Below are 17189 nucleotides of genomic sequence, written 5' to 3'. Positions count from 1 at the left end.
TTTGTAGTCTCGCTTCTGCTAACACTGAAATGCTTTTCTTAAAGTTTTCCAGAGGAAACCAGAGTAGTTTCTTAGGCCTTATTTCCCTTGACTCCTATATAATTTGAAAACTGTCATCTTTTAAAATTTAAACGTTCATCTTGACTTTTGGATTTTATCCTTTTTCTCCCTTGTTAGCAATTCCTTTTTTCTCTACCCCCACCCACCTCCCCGAAAGCTTTTCTCCTTGGCCCTCTCCTTTTCTGTCTTCAAGCTTTGCTGTTCAGTTTGCCCATCTGTACATCACTCAAGGAAACCTCTAGCCCGTTTTGAGATTTCCAGTTGGCATCTCAAATTCAGCTTGTCTAGTATGGAGCTCATAATCTTCCCTCGTGCTGAACCTCAGTTCTTACCCTTGTTTCTTTTAATGGGACCATTATCTATTCCCCTGGTTATCAAGGCATAAAGTCCTGAAATTGTCTTCAATTCCTTCCTCTCTGACATTCCCCACGTTCAATCAACTGCCCAATTCTGAAGAGGCCATCTTTCCAGTGTTTCTAGAATTTCTTATTTCTTACTCCACTGCATTCACCCTGGTTCATGTCCTTGTTACTTTTGCCTAGATTATTTTAATAGCTTTTAGCTGATCTTTCTGCTATAATCTATAGACCATGACTAGTTTAATCTAACACAATTGAGTTCCTGTCTGTTCCTGTGATGCTCCAAAACCCACCACTTACTGAATCAAATTCAAATGCTTCAACCTGGTATTTAAAGCCTTCACAAATTGACCTAAACAAAACTTTCCAGTCTCATTTCTCTCTACTTCCTCAGAAATGTACCCTACACATCAGCCAAACCTGAGTACTCAGTATTCCTCTAATATATCGTTCTCCGCATTTGTTTATGCTTTTCTCTCTGCCTGGAATGCCTGACTTTCCTCCCCATCTCTACTTTTTGAAATCCTACCCACTCTTCAGTAGACAGCCAAATGACTTTTCCTGTATGAAACCTTTCCTGATTCCCAAATCCCCTCATCTCTCACCTTGTAACCAGATAGGATTTCATTCTCTTTGAATACTCCATTCCACATTGTTTATATTTCTCATATGGAACTTACATGTAAAGTTTCTTTTCTCTCCTAGGTAATGAATTCCTAGAGAGCAGGATCTGTGTCTTTTTAATTTTTTTATTCTTCATAGCATCTAGCAGAGTACATTTCATAGAGAAAATATGTTATTAAGTATAAACTGCATTGGTAGACTGGGATATGTCTCTGGAGTAGAATATGTTACTAATTCAGAACCTAGTATAGTTTCTTATCAACAATAAGAAACCTCAATCTCAGTTCCTTCTGCTATACTTGAACATAACCAGTCCCTCCTCAAGGCCTGTGGCCCAATTATGTATAGAGCAAGGGTGGTGAGGGTGGTGAAGTGGTGAGGGGTGATGGTTTATTTCTCTATGGGGGAAATTTGGACTGTGTTGATGTTTATAAACATGAGAGAGATGGGACATTTTGTGCTTAAACCAACTTCCCCTTTTCTGAGAAATTCTTTCTTACACAATTCAGTAATCCAGTTGGCTCAGCCCTGCCACCCAGTGGATAAATTAAAGTACTATTGAGATCCTTAGTCCATACAGAAGCTTTTCTGAGACCTGAAACTTGACCCAGACCACTCCCCTGAGTGACGCAGATGATTCTTTGATCCTGAGAAAGGAGCAGAGGAGGGAATATGATGTTCGTGACTGAGAGGAAGAAATTACATATGAAAACAGTTTTCTGTTTTTTATCCATTTAAGAGTACTTTCTATGTTAATAGCATTTTACAAATGTACATAGAGCTAAATATACATGTGCATTATAAAGCAATTGCACAAGCATTAGATTGTCACTAGATAGGCAGGCAGATATTTTGTAGAAAGGAATATTGCAATGTAGAGAGCTCAAGTGACTTTAACTTCATGCAATTAGGACAAAATTCATCTAATTTATGGCTCAAAAATCTTTCCACTAGAGCATCTCTTATCCTTTAAAAAAAAAAAGTCATCTCCTTTGTAACGATTTCTCTGATTTCTACAAGCAGATTTAATTGTCACTTTCTTTGTATTCCTAACAGCATATTGGGCATACTTATATATATTATGAATATTGATCATTTATCTGTTTATTTGTCTGTTCCTTCCCACTAAACTGAGTTTCCCAAAGATAGGAACCATGTTGTCTTATGGCCTGGCATAGTTTCGGTGCTTCAAAAATTCTAGATAAGGGTAAAAGTCACTCCGTAGAGGATTATTTTAGCCTGATCAGCTAATATGTAGCATATTTAGCCCATCCCATTGCTCATCCTTCTGGTTTTGGCTTCTTCTCCAGCACTGATGGTATTCTCCCCAGGCTTGGTCGTGGTAGATGCAGGACAGTGATCTCCATAAAGAGAAAATTAAACCGTGGCAGAACATTTTCTGTTCCAGGTGCTACAGTTTCAGCAAAGGACCTTTCGATTCTTCACTGGGGTGAGGCAGGGTTGGAGGGCAGGATGAAGAGACTGATTAATATTTTTAAAAAATCCAGCTTAACTAGTTCCTCATAGGTAGAAGTAGAAATGCTGTGTCAAAGACCAATTACACAAAACCTTTGATATTAAAAATATTGAACCAGTAGCAAAGAATGATTCCATAATAGCCCTGCAGTGGAGGCAGAATCCAGTTATCTTTCCTGATTTCTCTTTCACTTTCTCAAAGCCCACCCTCCATTCACACACAAATTTTACTTCAGAAAACATATGTAACTTATTTCTTCTTATTAACTATTAGGAGGATGATGAATAATTTGGTGTGGGAGTAGGCAGAAAAATTGAGGAAGGCCTATTATTTTCTAATGTTCTATCTTCCTTCCTTTCCTTAGTGCTGGTGCAGTTTCTTGGCACTGATTTTGAGAACGTGTAATTACTGGACCATGGAAATTATCTGTTTCCTTGAGAAGAAATGTGGGAAGGAACTTGCCATGAAGTATACAAGGTGGAGTGAAGTGGGTAAGAAGGGGGTTGGGTAGACCTGAGAAATGGTTGAGGTATCCACAAGTATAAGAAGCTAAGGGGAAATGCTCAGGACTGGCCAAGGTGGAAATGCCCTCTCTTTTTAAAATCAAAATAATGTAACATAATGTAGTTAAAAATCACATAATATTTGATGCTTATGCAAAAACCCAGCAGTCCTCAGTTCACTCCACTGAGATAGTCTCTTTCAGTTATTTCAGCTTTTTCATCTGGTATTTACTTCATATTTCTAAATTATATGTTTCTTCTTTTGTTTCTTAATTTAGAAATATTAGACATATCTGCTCTTTTTTTGTTATAGTATTTGAAATTTTAAGCATCTTACATCACATTGTATCCCTACCTTCCTGTTCCTCCTACCTCATCCTCCTTATAGAGTTATATAACGGTTTGGGCCAAATCAGTAGTCATTGTTTACATTATCATCACTGTGTAAATAGCATCAATTGTGGAGCTAAGTAGTGTATTTTGATTGTTTTGTGTCCTGAACAACCCTTTGTTTGTTATGAAGTTATAATTATTTAAGCAATTTATTTAGTTTATTATGCACCTATCCTCAGTTTATGTCTGAAATGCCAATTCTGTCAAATACTTATTAATATTTTCTCTCAAATGGTCAACAGATCAGATAATCTAAGAAATTAATTTTCTTTTTCCTGAAGGTTTGCTCCATCCCCACTGGGTAATTCTTTTTAGTCATCAGTACTATCTGCTGACTGTGAAATGAAGTGGAAAGACAAAATGAGGCACAGGGTTGATGTTTTTAAACCAGAAAATGTCCTTTCTGTGATCTCTGACCTGGAGAAAGACAATCTGGAGGAAGGAATATGGTCCTTGTGATAGGAGTAGAAGAGAGAGTGTACAATATTTAAATATTCTCTTTCCTTTCCCCATCATCCTCCTCTTTTCCCATCATCCTCCTCTTTTCTGTGTTTTCCTAGAAGAAGGAAATTCTGTTCTAATCTTCCTTTTTATACTGTGGTCATTCTAAGCCTTTGACTGATCCACCAAAGGAAGAGGGAAATGCAGGCTACCTATTTTTTTAAATTACATATTTAATGGGTATACTGGATGTTTGATGAACTGCACATATTTGAAGTGTATATTTTCATGGCTTTTGAAATGAAATCACTGCCACAATCAAGATAATGAACATGTTACTCCAAAAAATTTCTTCATGTGTCTTTGTAAACCATCCCTCCCTCCCTCCCCCTGACCATCGCCAGGCAACCATTGATCTTTTTCCTGTCACTATATATTAGTTTACACTTTCTATAATTTTATATAAATGGAAGTATACAGTATGTAGTCTTTTTTGTGGTTGTTTGGCTTCTTTCACTTCCATTCTTATTTTGAAATTCATATTGTTGTGTGTATCAGTAGTTTATTTCATTTTATTGCTGAGTGATATTGTATGCAAGTCATTGTGCAGACACATGTTATCATTTCTCTTCTTTCAATACTTAGAAGTGGAATGTTTAGATTGTAAGGTAAGTATATGCTTTAAAAAAAACTGCCAAACCATTTTACAAAGTAGTTGTACTATTTTACATTCCCACCAGTAGCATGTGAGAGCTTCACAATTTGTCAACACTTGATATGGTCAATCTTTTAAATTTTAGCCATTCTGATGGGTGTGTAGTGTTTTCTTATTGTTTTTTTAAAATTTGATTTGCATTTCCATAATGAGTAATGATGTTGAGCATCTTTTCATGTGCTTATTTTGAGCTACCCATTTTTAAATACTCCATTGGTAATAGGGTTAACCTAAGTTTGGGCAAAGGAAGCAGTGTTGCATGACAGGTGCCATAAGAGAATCTCACTCACCAATTCGCTATGCAATTCTTCTTAACTTACTTGAAATTCCCACACCTGAGGGACAAAGTTACGTACTCTTTTGAGTTAAGAGAACCAATATAAGGAGCAGTTTCTAAAAAAGATGTTTTGAGTTAAAATGCCTAAGTTATCTGTAAGTGAAGACAGCAATGGATATGTTTCCTCCAATTTTCTTCCATTAAAACAGATTGTTTTCTAGATTAGCTAAAGGTCATATAGGGACTTCCCTGGCGGTCCAGTGGTTAAGACTCCTGCTTCCACTGCTGGGGGCGTGGGTGCCATCCCTGGTCAGGGAACTAAGACCCCACATGCCTCGTGGCGTGGCCAAAACAAAATAGAAAAAAATTATAGAGACTGTGCTTTGTGGGAATGGCAGAGTGGCTATGGTCCTTAGAGAAGGTGGAGAGACCGGAATAGAGGATGAAGAATTGCAAAAGAATTTTGAAATGGCAGCCCAGATAGGACCCCCTGTCTGGTAAGCAATGGCTGGTGTGTATGTGTATCCTGGGGGAGTTTGGTCAGGTGGGTGAGACTGAGAGAAGAGGGAGGAGACAGGGTGAATACACAATTATGTTAGGGAGGGCAGGCCTTAGATAATGGAGTGCCTAAAGGGGAGACTGAGACCAGAAGCAGGGGGACAACACTGAATGTTAATGTTCTCTCCTTCATAGTTTTGTTCAGAACAGAACTGTTACTTTCGAACATCCTGAACTAGAACAGCTTCTATTTTCAGTCTTTTCTTCTACAAACTAGATTCCTTCAATTTGGGGCCTTTCCCACCCTTTTCCAGCTCTCCCTTTTGGGTTTCATATGATAGAAGAAGAGAATAGTTTTTGTGGTGGCAGCCACTGCCTGCAGCTCCCCTTCCCTGCCAAGTTCCACAACCAAAATCTTTAATGGCTGTTTCCTTGACAGCATTGTTTTGTGGTTTAGAGTTCGTTAGGTCTCTGGAGCCAAATTGCCTGGGTTCAGTCTCTAGTTCTACCATTTATTAGCTGTATTACTGTGGGCAAGTTGCTTAATCTTCCTGTACCTCAGTTTCCTTGTATAAAAATAGAGATAAGAATATTACCTTCCTTAGAGAGTTGTGAGGATTAAATGAATTAATAATTTTAAAGTGTTTAGGGAACCACTGGTGGTCCAGTGGTTAAGACTTGGCGCTTTCACTGCCACGGGCCCAGGTCCAATCCCTGGTTGGGGAACTAAGCCATGCTGCATGGCTGAAAAAAAACCAGAAAAGTGTTTAGAACATTACCTGGCAAGTTTTAAGCTCTCAATAAATGTTAGCTGTTAATTGAATTTAAACTCTTTGGCCCCACTTTCAAGGCACTTCATAATCTCTCCTCTGTCCATCTACCCTTCTATCCCATTACTTCTTGTCTACTTCATTTGAGTTTTGCTGATTTCCTCACTGAATCATGAATCTATGTATAAATCCAGATGGTGTCCATTGCCCAGAAGGTTCTTAATTCAAATCCTACCCGATCTTCAAAGATCACTTCAAATCCCATCTCCTCTACTACCTCTTATTATATCTTGAGTTCTCATCAACCATCTTCCCATTTGGATTCATAGTACCATAGAATTTAGTGAATAATTACACTCTCATCACTCCTTCACGTGAATCAGTTTTGTCTCCCTAATAGCCTGTAAACTTCCTGAGGGCAGAAACAATATCTGATACTTCTGAGCCCTCTTTCAGTGGAGTGAACACATTGTCTTTATGCCATCTTAAGCGTCTGTAAAGAGATTCAACATAGGCAATAAATGTGAAGAATTCATAACTTTAATAACGGATTAGTTAGGGGTGGGGATGATAGCTTCTTTCCTATCTGTGCTATTCTCCAAAGACAGAGATTCCCTTCACCAAAAATCCAGACAACCCCCACTTCATCTCTGAACCAAGAAAGCAGAACACATCTTACCCACATATTCTTATCGAATAGACTCTTCTCCTTATCATTTCCTCCTCTTTCCACCTTCCAAGAGAAAATATCATTAGATTTTGAGTTTCTGATGGGTAATGATCACCTCTTTCTCTTTCAGTTCTTCTCTATTAAAAGTCTGAACGCTTAAGTTTTCTACTGATGGTCAGGACCCCATAACCTCTAAGCTTGTAGGGGTGATCTCAGGAGTAGATGGACTGGAACAATTTGCTTACTATAAACAAGACTGGGAAAATTAGTGAAGAGCCCCTACTGAGGTCTGGAATGCAGAAACCTTGCACAGAATCCTCCCTCTGTGATCATTTCAACCCTGGACTGCAGCCTCTCTCACTCTGGATAAATGTCATTGTTTCACGTGTCTCTTAGTCCCCACTATTTCCTTCAGTGATTCTTTACGTTCTTCCTTGCCAATCTCTATCCACAAATCACTTCTAAACCAGTCATGAGATTGCTGGCCTAGTTATTGAATGCAAAGCCACAGAACAAAGACCCCAGAGAGGAGTGGGGCTAGGAGGGTTGCTGAGGAAAGAGGAACCCCAGCATCCGAGGGGAAGAGGTGCAGTTTTTCCAAGTCCGGCAGGAAGGCTCGGGCGTCCTCCAGAGCTGCCTGCGCTGCCACAGTAAAGTTGGGGTCACCAGAGATTAAAACATCAAAGACACAGGAATGGAAGTAAGCGTCTTCAACTGGCAGCCCTTCCTTGCACAGCTGTCTGGCAGTATCAATGGTTATAGCTCCCCGACAACTGCGCTCTGAGCGTGAGAGTCGCTGACTTGGAGGGCATCCCCCAACGCAGAGCTGCAAGTCCTGCTCAGCTGAGAAGGCCCTGGCCACATCCTCTGCTACTTTGATGGAGAAGGAGAGCTGCCCAGCTGTCTGCCGAATGATTATAGTTGTGCCAATGTAGGCAGCTCGGATCTCCACATGGCTCCCAGGGTTAGCAGTTCGAATGGATAAACTTGAGCCCCCAGGTCGGTCACCTCCATTGATAGAACCATCTTCAAAGGCTGCGGGAAGATTGTCCACCTCAGCCTGGTAGACCTTCTGATCAATGCATTCCTGCATGTTCTTAAATATAATGGTGAGCTGTGAGGGCAAGAGGGAAAACAGTTTATTTTGGGCTCAGTGCATCCTACCCGCTTCCACCAGTCAGGCCTCATTACATAGTCAGGGATCTGATCCCAGCAGAGATGAAAGGCTTATCATGGTTCTCACTCCTTGATCCCTTCTTTATGTTCCAATATTGCTTTATCCCTGCTTAACCCCTCTCTTTCTTATTTGGTCTCAACCTCGGAAACTCCCACAGGAGAAGGAAAAGTTTCCTTTCTGTAACTCCTCAACCCAGGGCTCCTCAACTTTCCTCTTTTCAAATTTCTCTTCAGTGTTTTCTGCATTGGCATGAAATTCCCACTGAGGGAAAGTGATTTACAGGAGCGAGTGTTTGGTAGGAGGGAGTGATTCAAGATGTGAGAGCGGTTGAGGAGGAAAGGGAATAGGGAGCATTGCTGAGAAATAGTGGGAACGGCATGGGAGTGGTACCCTGAGGTGACCCTGGGAGGATCTGGAGGAGCAATTGAGTCCCTGACCTTCCGGGTGGTGGTGGCGTTGGCCCCCGATGCCACGGGGGAGCTGGTGGCCTGGACAAAAAGGAAGTCATTATCCAGCAAGGGCCAAGCTCCTTGGACACGGCACGTGTGAAAGTGGTGATGGAAGCTGCGCACGTGAGGGTCCCCGAAGGAGGCGCAATGCAAGAAGCCTGGGGGCTGACCGTTCAGCCGGAAAAACCGGCCTTCATAGTCACAGGGGTCCGGGGCTGGGGGACCAGAGGAGCGCACCGGGCCTGCGCCTGGAAGGGCTGGGCCCCGGGGTGGGGGAGGGGCCGTGGGGCCCTGGCGGGAGCAGTTGTGCTGGATCATCAGGTCTTCGATGCCGTGCACAGCAGAATGGAAGGCGAGGTCCCCGCGGCAGGTGCGGGCCGTGCGCCGAGTGCAGAGCGCGTAGGAGCGGAGGGCTCGGCAGAGGCCGCTGGAGCCCACCCCTCCACCCCGGCCTCCTCCTCGAAGGGCTCCTGGTGAACCCCCACCTCTAAGGCTCAGAGTGGAAGATACATACTCAGCATTGCAGCGGAGGATCTTGCACTGAGAATGAGCTGAGGACGGAAGGGAGAGAGGATTGTGAGATGGTCCCCAGATCCCCGCTCAACCATAACTCTCCCAAACCTCATCAGGGGATTCCAGCCGGTCCTAAAACCCAACTGAGAGCCTTCCACAGTCCCCAGTGCGCAGCCGCGAGCCCCCAGCCCCCCAGCTTTCTAGTCTTGTCCTCTTTCAATCTTGCTAAACATGTGTAAGCCCTGCTAGATCTATTCTCCCTGTGGATCAAGGGCTTTCCCAGTGCCCTTCCCCAAGTTGAATGGAGAATAAAATATACCTATCTGAGAGTGGGGCGAGTGACTGGAATTCCTCAGCACCCATCTCTTCTCACTCACCCAAGCTCACATGCCCACCCTTACATAGCAGCCTACCCCCTAGATTCCCCAAACCCTTATCTAACCCTTCCTTACCATGTCCACAGAGGAGCAGCAGGAGAGTGAGAATGCTTAGAGTTGGGGGACTGCCATGGGGGCACCAGGGACTAGGGGACTGGCCTGGATCCCCCATACCTATCCAGCCAGGTCCCCCCAGGTTCCGGTTCTTTCCAGCTGGTGACCCTCCTACCTAGTGAATTTTGACCGGACGTCCTGTAAGGGACTGAAAAAAGAGATTTGGCTGGGCATGGGGAAAGAGAAGAGTTGAAGATTGTTCAGAATCGTGTGAAGAGGATCTCGGGAGATCAGGAAAAAGATGAGCAGACTGGAGTTTGGGGAGAATGGGGCTCCCTGAACTAAAAGCGAGGCTGTTAAGCCTCTGTGCCCTGCTCTTGTGGCCACTTTCAGGTCCCTTATGCAATACCCCTAGGTGGGGGTGGAAGAAAGGTTGAGTGAACTCAGGGGGGCAGAGTCCACTGTATTGCCCCATTCTGAGCTACCAAACAGCAGAAATGTCAAAAAAGGAGGAATCATGTGGATAGATCAGATCTCAATCATACTAGTGGGCTCCCCAACAGAATTAGGATCTGAAAATGCTTCAGAAACATACCTCTTATTTGCCCTTCCCTATCAGGAGGGGACACCTTCCAGAGGTCATTCATTTATTTTCCTCCTTTGTGTCAGAATTTTCAGCGAGAAGGGGTAAGGGTGGTATAACCATCCCTGTTCTCTGGAACGTCAGTATTCAAATGAAAAGGGAACCAGTCTCTTTCATCTACTCTAGAGAGCAAAAATTATAATCCCTCTCTCTCAGGGGATAATGGGATGCAAGCCAAGCATGCAAATAAATATTTGTTTGTAAGTCAACATTTCTTCTTGTATTTTTCCAAACCTCACTGAAGAACCACTCTTTCCATTAACCTTACCTTGCAAGTTTAGAAGTTCTCAATCTTTTGATGAGAACAGAGCTTGGGGAGGGGCTAACTCCCTTTTGCCAAACTACCCTCTCCTGGGATAAGGATACGATTGAGGGAGAGTCATGCAGGAGGAAGAACAGGATGATGGGACTAGAGTTGTGGGGAGAAATCATTTACAATGAGGAGTAACCCCCAGCCTTGGGCACTGCTGTGTAGGAGCAGGGTAGAAGAGTATCAGTGGCTAATCATCTCAGGCTAAATTTGGCCTTGGTGAGAAAACCACAGAATAGGAAATGTGGGACACATATTAAAGGAGACTTCATCAGAAGTCTTGAGGTAACAAGATAAGAAGAGAGCTGACTCTCAGAGGAGAGACGGAGGTTTAAATTTCTAATGGCCAGAGGCCAGAAAGAAATAAGACAGAAGGAGAAATGGAGATTGGGGCACCTTGGTATGGGAGAGATCCTAGCTTTTGGACCAGAGACATCCAAGTAGATTTTGTAATTTTATGAAATTCTAACTTCAATTCTAACTCCAAAAGCTTATTAGAGGAATTGCAGTTTCATTTTGACTTACTGTTTCCAGAGGTCAAACATTAGTCTGATATCCAATTCTCCAGCCATGACTGTCTACTGTCAGTCAGCTCCAGCCAGGGGATCCCCCGTCTCTTTCTCCATGTCTCCCCTAGGTCCCCAGACCGGCTGCAATCTCACTGAGGTCAGGGAACCAGAGAAGATCTGGTGTGGGGGGGAGGGGGAGTATATGGCTGGCTGGAGTACTGGACAGCTGAGCAGGGGAGGGAGGTGGCTACTGAGTTGACTGTTTTAAAAATAGCGAAGTCCAAGATTCCAGGAGCATTGGTGGGGGTAGGGTGTTGGAGTGGGGGGAGTGGGGAGGGTAGGATTAGAAACAATATGGAGAATAGGGTGCCAAGTGCGGGTGGGAGGACAGAAATATGACAAGCAAGTCAGATATCCAGTTCGAGCTTATATGATTCTAGTCACTGCCTACTGCAGGCAGCCCTTCAGCATTGTCAGTAATGAGCTCCTGGCCTTTAAAAATTAGAGTGGACAACTGTATGCATTTCATTCACCACCCTCATCCCTGCTGTACTGAATATTGCGTTTAGTTTCTACAGAACATATCTAGGAGGTAGCTGACTTTAAATAAGGTGCATAGCAGAGGTAGTTCACAGCCCCTCCCCCATTTTTGTAGAGATTTCGAGACTAGAAAAGCCAGCTGTCTAAAGAAGAAATCTGAGCTCTGAGTTGTTTAGGATGAGGGTTTGTTTCAGTCTACCAGCTCAGATCCTTGCAGCTGTCTATCCCCCTACCTCCTCCATTCTCACTCCCTAGTTTATGTAGCAATTCCTCTTCCCAAGTATACACACAAACATATAAGCTCCTGAGTTTCTGGGGAGGAAGCTAGCAAAGGCAAAGAGAAGAAGAAGGAATGGGGACAGAATTTTTTGAAGGTTAGTAATCCACAGGGAAGAAGAACTTGGAGAGATAAACTGAGAGAAAAAGAGATTCAGAAAGATACTTTTGTGAAGTAGCATAATCTAGTGACCTTTTAAGATATCGCAACCAAGGAATTTAGCCATGTCGTATTTTTGCAGCCATAGGCACCAGGGATCATCATCTCTTAGTACTTGCCAAGTGAAATTAACAGAAGGACTGATTCCAAATACTGTCATTAAAGCATCTTAAGTTACTCTACATTTAATTCAGAATTTAGAAGTCCACAGAGTACTCTTCTCTTTTTTATACATATAGATCTGAAAAATTTTCTCTCCACCACATGAAGCCATATCACAAGGACTTTTATTATAAAAATGTAAAATGACCACAACCAAACTATCCAAATGATTTTAAAACACAATAATTTGACTATGACATCCCAAGTGGGATATGCTCTAAGGACAAAAAGAAGTGCAAAAACATTTTAGGTAGTCATATTGTTGGTGGTAGTGTTGGTATTGTTATTTTGAAAGTATTGTGGGTGTATTGTGGGATAAAACAAATGAGTAATAATGTTAGTGTCTTTGTGAACCAGGATTTTTGATGTAGAATAAAGAGATAAAGATTTATGATGGATGAAGTTAAGTAAAAATTCTATATTCTGAATTTAAATTGGAAGTATAACTCATAGTTATACTCTTATACATGGTATATACTCATAGTTATACAGAGCTCATGGTGTATTTTATCCTGAAACATATTCTAACTTTATCCTGAAAAGGCCTAGAAACAATAACCCAGTAGCAATGAACACCCCTGGTGTCCAATCTGAGCTATCTCAATACCATTTCACACTAAAAGGAACTCCTTGGAGAAATGGCTAATTTCAGGTATGGGGCAGGAATTGTCCAAGATAAGCAAGGAAGTTTTCAAAAACGGTTAGAATTCTATCAAAAGGACTCAGAAGCAACTAGAACAGTACCCACTGGCCAAAGATGGGACAATTTGAGTGTCAAAATGGATACTATATGCAGTGGATCTAAACATATCAGGTTTGTTTAAATCTATGAGTTTACAGTGATTCTTAAACATACAAACTCATTGGTCATTGTTGGAGAATGCTAGGGGAACAACTAATTCATTATGTTGAAACTGGAAAGCAGTAAGCATTTATCCTATTTTTTCTGTGGGAACACAAGATGAGGGGAAATTTTTTCTTTATAGAAGTTTTCTAGCAAATGAGTGAAGAAGGAATGGCATTTTATAATATCAGCATTTTGTAACTCCTAATGAATTAATGTATCTAGTCAATGATCAATGATAGCTGTTATCCATCACAAAAGGAGAGACAAGCATGTCCTTCTGATCATAGGTGGAGTACACAATTCCACCTATGAAGTAGTCCTGCAAAAAAAAAAACAACCCCTTCGGTCTGAATCTGATCAACCGGTAGTTAGCTTACTACTTATTTAGAAGGAATACAGGAGACATAAAATGATACCTCAGAGGTGCAAATCCAGACTATGGGCATACTCTTCAGAACAAATGACCTGGGCTCTTCAACAAATAAATTGGGGGAAAAAAAAAAAAAGACGAAGATGGAGGGGAAACCTATAGCCTAAAAGAGAATTAAGAGACATCAAGCAGTTGCAGAGTATGGACTTTATTGTATTCTAATTCAAGAAAAAATATTATGAGATATTTGGAGAAACTTGAATGTTGATGAACACTTACTGGATACTTAATGATTTATAAGGAATTATTATTAAAGTTGTTGATGTGATACATTTTTTTAAAAGTGCTTATCTTTTAGCGATACATCTTGAAATAGTTGCAGGTGAAAAGATATGATAGCTGGGGTTTGCTTCCAAATAATCCAAGATGGGGGAGAAGTGGGTGGGGGTAAAATAAGATTGAAACATGAAGTGATCATTGTTAAAACTGGGCGATGGATACACAGGGATTTGTTATACTAGTCTCTTTCTTTTTGTAAATGTTTGAAATTTTCCATAATAAAATTTTAAAGTCAGAAGTCATCTGTGGGCCCTGTGAGATTATTGGAGAATTTTTACCAACATCCTTGTCAAAGCCCATTGACCAAAGACCACTGGGAGCAAACCTGAGGTCAAAAAAATTGGGTTTCTTGGGCTTCCTTGGTGGCGCAGTGGTTGAGAGTCCCCCTACCGATGCAGGGGATATGGGTTCGTGCCCCGGTCCGGAAAGATCCCACATGACGCTGAGAGGCTAGGCCCGTGAGCCATGGCCGCTGAGCTTTCGCGTCCGGAGCCTGTGCTCCGCAACGGGAGAGGCCACAACAGTGAGAGGCCCGCGTAATGCAAAAAAAAAAAAAAAAAAAAAAAAAAAATTGGGTTTCTTGCTGCAGCAAGGAAGAGAATGCTGCAGTGGGACTATGGGATCAGTTCAGTAAGGGGAAGTTAGGAGGAGCCTCTTGTAGAGACTGGGCTGCTGTTGGATGATTCTCAACTAGAGTTTAGAATAATAAGGGCCAATTCTGCACTGAATATTGTCAAGAAGCAGGGGTATTTCAATGGTTGGGTATATAAATTTTTATCTAGGAGATGGAAGGATTAAAGAGGGATTGGAGCTAAAATTGGTTAAAACAACAACAAAAAGTAGCAAATATGCATGTTAAGAGGGGATGTTTGCACATTTTCGTAATTGCAGAGTGGTCTTGTCTCTGTTTTATTCCAAACAAAGTTGCAATGTGGGTCCGATAAGCTGAGAGATAATAATTGCCAACCTTGACTTCTATACTCAGCTAAAATATTATTCCAGAATCAAAAATAAGTAAAACATTTCAAACAAATTGAAACCTGAAGGAATTTACCACTAATATATCCTTGTCAAAAGAACTATTAAAAAAAAAAAACTGTTAAAAAGATTTACTACAGAAAGGATGATTTGAGCAAAGAAGATGGATTAGATGGGAGAAGAACTGGTAAACCAAGAAATGTGTGGCTAAATCTAAATAATAATTACTGCATTTAAAAAACAACTGCTTCTGAAAGTAGGCATAGAGGGAACTTTCCTCAACATAATAAAGGCCATATATGACAAGCCCACAGCCAACATCATCCTCAATGGTGAAAAACTGAAAGCATTTCCACTAAGATCAGGAACAAGACAAGGTTGCCCACTCTCACCACTCTTATTCAACATAGTTTTGGAAGTTTTAGCCACAGCAATCAGAGAAGAAAAGGAAATAAAAGGAATCCAAATCGGAAAAGAAGAAGTAAAGCTGTCACTGTTTGCAGATGACATGATACTATACATAGAGAATCCTAAAGATGCTACCAGAAAACTACTAGAGCTAATCAATGAATTTGGTAAAGTAGCAGGATACAAAATTAATGCACAGAAATCTCTGGCATTCCTATATACTAATGATGAAAAATCTGAAAGTGAAATCAAGAAAACACTCCCATTTACCACTGCAACAAAAAGAATAAAATATCTAGGAATAAACCTACCTAAGGAGACAAAAGACCTGTATGCAGAAAATTATAAGACACTGATGAAAGAAATTAAAGATGATACAAATAGATGGAGAGATATACCATGTTCGTGGATTGGAAGAATCAACATTGTGAAAATGACTCTACTACCCAAAGCAATCTATAGATTCAATGCAATCCCTATCAAACTACCACTGGCATTTTTCACAGAACTAGAACAAAAAATTTCACAATTTGTATGGAAACACAAAAGACCCTGAATAGCCAAAGCAATCTTGAGAACGAAAAACGGAGCTGGAGGAATCAGGCTCCCTGACTTCAGACTATACTACAAAGCTACAGTAATCAAGACAGTATGGTACTGGCACAAAAACAGAAATATAGATCAATGGAACAGGATAGAAAGCCCAGAGATAAACCCACGCACATATGGACACCTTATCTTTGATAAAGGTGGCAGGAATGTACAGTGGAGAAAGGACAGCCTCTTCAATAAGTGGTGCTGGGAAAACTGGACAGGTACATGTAAAAGTATGAGATTAGATCACTCCCTAACACCATACACAAAAATAAGCTCAAAATGGATTAAAGACCTAAATGTAAGGCCAGAAACTATCAAACTCTTAGAGGAAAACATAGGCAGAACACTCTATGACATAAATCACAGCAAGATCCTTTCTGACCCACCTCCTAGAGAAATGGAAATAAAAACAAAAATAAACAAATGGGAACTAATGAAACTTAAAAGCTTTTGCACAGCAAAGGAAACCATAAACAAGACCAAAAGACAACCCTCAGAATGGGAGAAAATATTGGCAAATGAAGCAACTGACAAAGGATTAATCTCCAAAATTTACAAGCAGCTCATGCAGCTCAATAACAAAAAAACAAACAACCCAATCCAAAAATGGGCAGAAGACCTAAATAGACATTTCTCCAAAGAAGATATACAGACTGCCAACAAACACATGAAAGTATGCTCAACATCATTAATCATTAGAGAAATGCAAATCAAAACTACAATGAGATATCATCTCACACCAGTCAGAATGGCCATCATCAAAAAATCTAGAAACAATAAATGCTGGAGAGGGTGTGGAGAAAAGGGAACACTCTTGCACTGCTGGTGGGAATGTGAATTGGTTCAGCCACTATGGAGAACAGTATGGAGGTTCCTTAAAAAACTACAAATAGAACTACCATATGACCCAGCAATCCCACTACTGGGCATATACCCTGAGAAAACCAAAATTCAAGAAGAGTCATGTACCAAAATGTTCATTGCAGCTCTATTTACAATAGCCCGGAGATGGAAACAACCTAAGTGCCCATCATCGGATGAATGGATAAAGAAGATGTGGCACATATATACAATGGAAAATTACTCAGCCATAAAAAAAACCGAAATTGAGCTATTTGTAATGAGGTGGATAGACCTAGAGTCTGTCATACAGAGTGAAGTAAGTCAGAAAGAAAAAGACAAATACCATTATGCTAACACATATATATGGAATTTAAGAAAAAAAAATGTCATGAAGAGCCTAGGGGTAAGACAGGAATAAAGACACAGACCTACTGGAGAACGGACTTGAGGATATGGGAAGGGGGAAGGGTGAGCTGTGACAGGGCGGGAGAGAGGCATGGACATATATACACTAGCAAACGTAAGGTAGATAGCTGGTGGGAAGCAGCCGCATGGCACAGGGATATCGGCTCGGTGCTTTGTGACCGCCTGGAGGGGTGGGATAGGGAGGGTGGGAGGGAGGGAGATGTAAGAGGGAGGAGATATGGGAACATGTGTATGTGTATAGCTGATTCACTTTGTTATGGAGCAGAAACTGACACACCATTGTAAAGCAATTATACCCCAATAAAGATGTTAAAAAAAATAAATAAAATAAAATTACATCAAAAAGAAAACAAAAACAAAAAACAACTGCTTCTGGCAGTAAAAAAAACACAATAGTAACACATAAAGCAGGAGAGGAATTGTA

The 17189-nt window shown here is 41.1% G+C and overlaps 1 protein-coding gene across 5 annotated transcripts; it reads right to left on the bottom strand.

Annotated features, from left to right (window-relative positions):
* Nucleotides 1-6668: 6668 nt before the first annotated feature.
* HJV (hemojuvelin BMP co-receptor) lies at nt 6669-10985 on the bottom strand. Of its 5 annotated transcripts, XM_082676953.1 has the most exons (4): nt 10836-10985; nt 9379-9565; nt 8402-8964; nt 6669-7901 (listed from the first exon to the last, which is right to left on the bottom strand). In XM_082676953.1, the coding sequence occupies exons 2-4, from the start codon at nt 9473-9475 to the stop codon at nt 7278-7280; spliced, it is 1284 nt and encodes a 427-aa protein (XP_082533079.1). In that variant the 5' UTR covers nt 9476-9565; nt 10836-10985; the 3' UTR covers nt 6669-7277. The 5 variants fall into 5 exon arrangements, with proteins under 5 accessions (XP_082533079.1, XP_082533080.1, XP_082533081.1 ...); XM_082676954.1 differs by lacking the exon at nt 9379-9565; XM_082676955.1 differs by lacking the exon at nt 9379-9565 and having other exon boundaries at nt 8928-8964.
* Nucleotides 10986-17189: the final 6204 nt, after the last annotated feature.

This window comes from Grampus griseus (assembly GCF_964374135.1).
Source record: "Grampus griseus genome assembly, chromosome: 1".
Taxonomy (NCBI): Eukaryota; Metazoa; Chordata; class Mammalia; order Artiodactyla; family Delphinidae; genus Grampus; species Grampus griseus.
Note: the sequence above shows the minus strand (reverse complement) of the source record. Positions and strands in the feature narration are given on the sequence as shown.

Excerpts from the sequence above, each read along its gene's own strand:
- HJV (XM_082676953.1), bottom strand. The coding sequence starts at position 9,475 with ATGGGGGATCCAGGCCAGTCCCCTAGTCCCTGGTGCCCCCATGGCAGT. Across the intron at positions 8,965-9,378 it reads GCTGCTCCTCTGTGGACATG|CTCATTCTCAGTGCAAGATC; the intron begins GTAAGGAAGGGT and ends TTCCGTCCTCAG. Across the intron at positions 7,902-8,401 it reads ACGCCACCACCACCCGGAAG|CTCACCATTATATTTAAGAA; the intron begins GTCAGGGACTCA and ends TTGCCCTCACAG.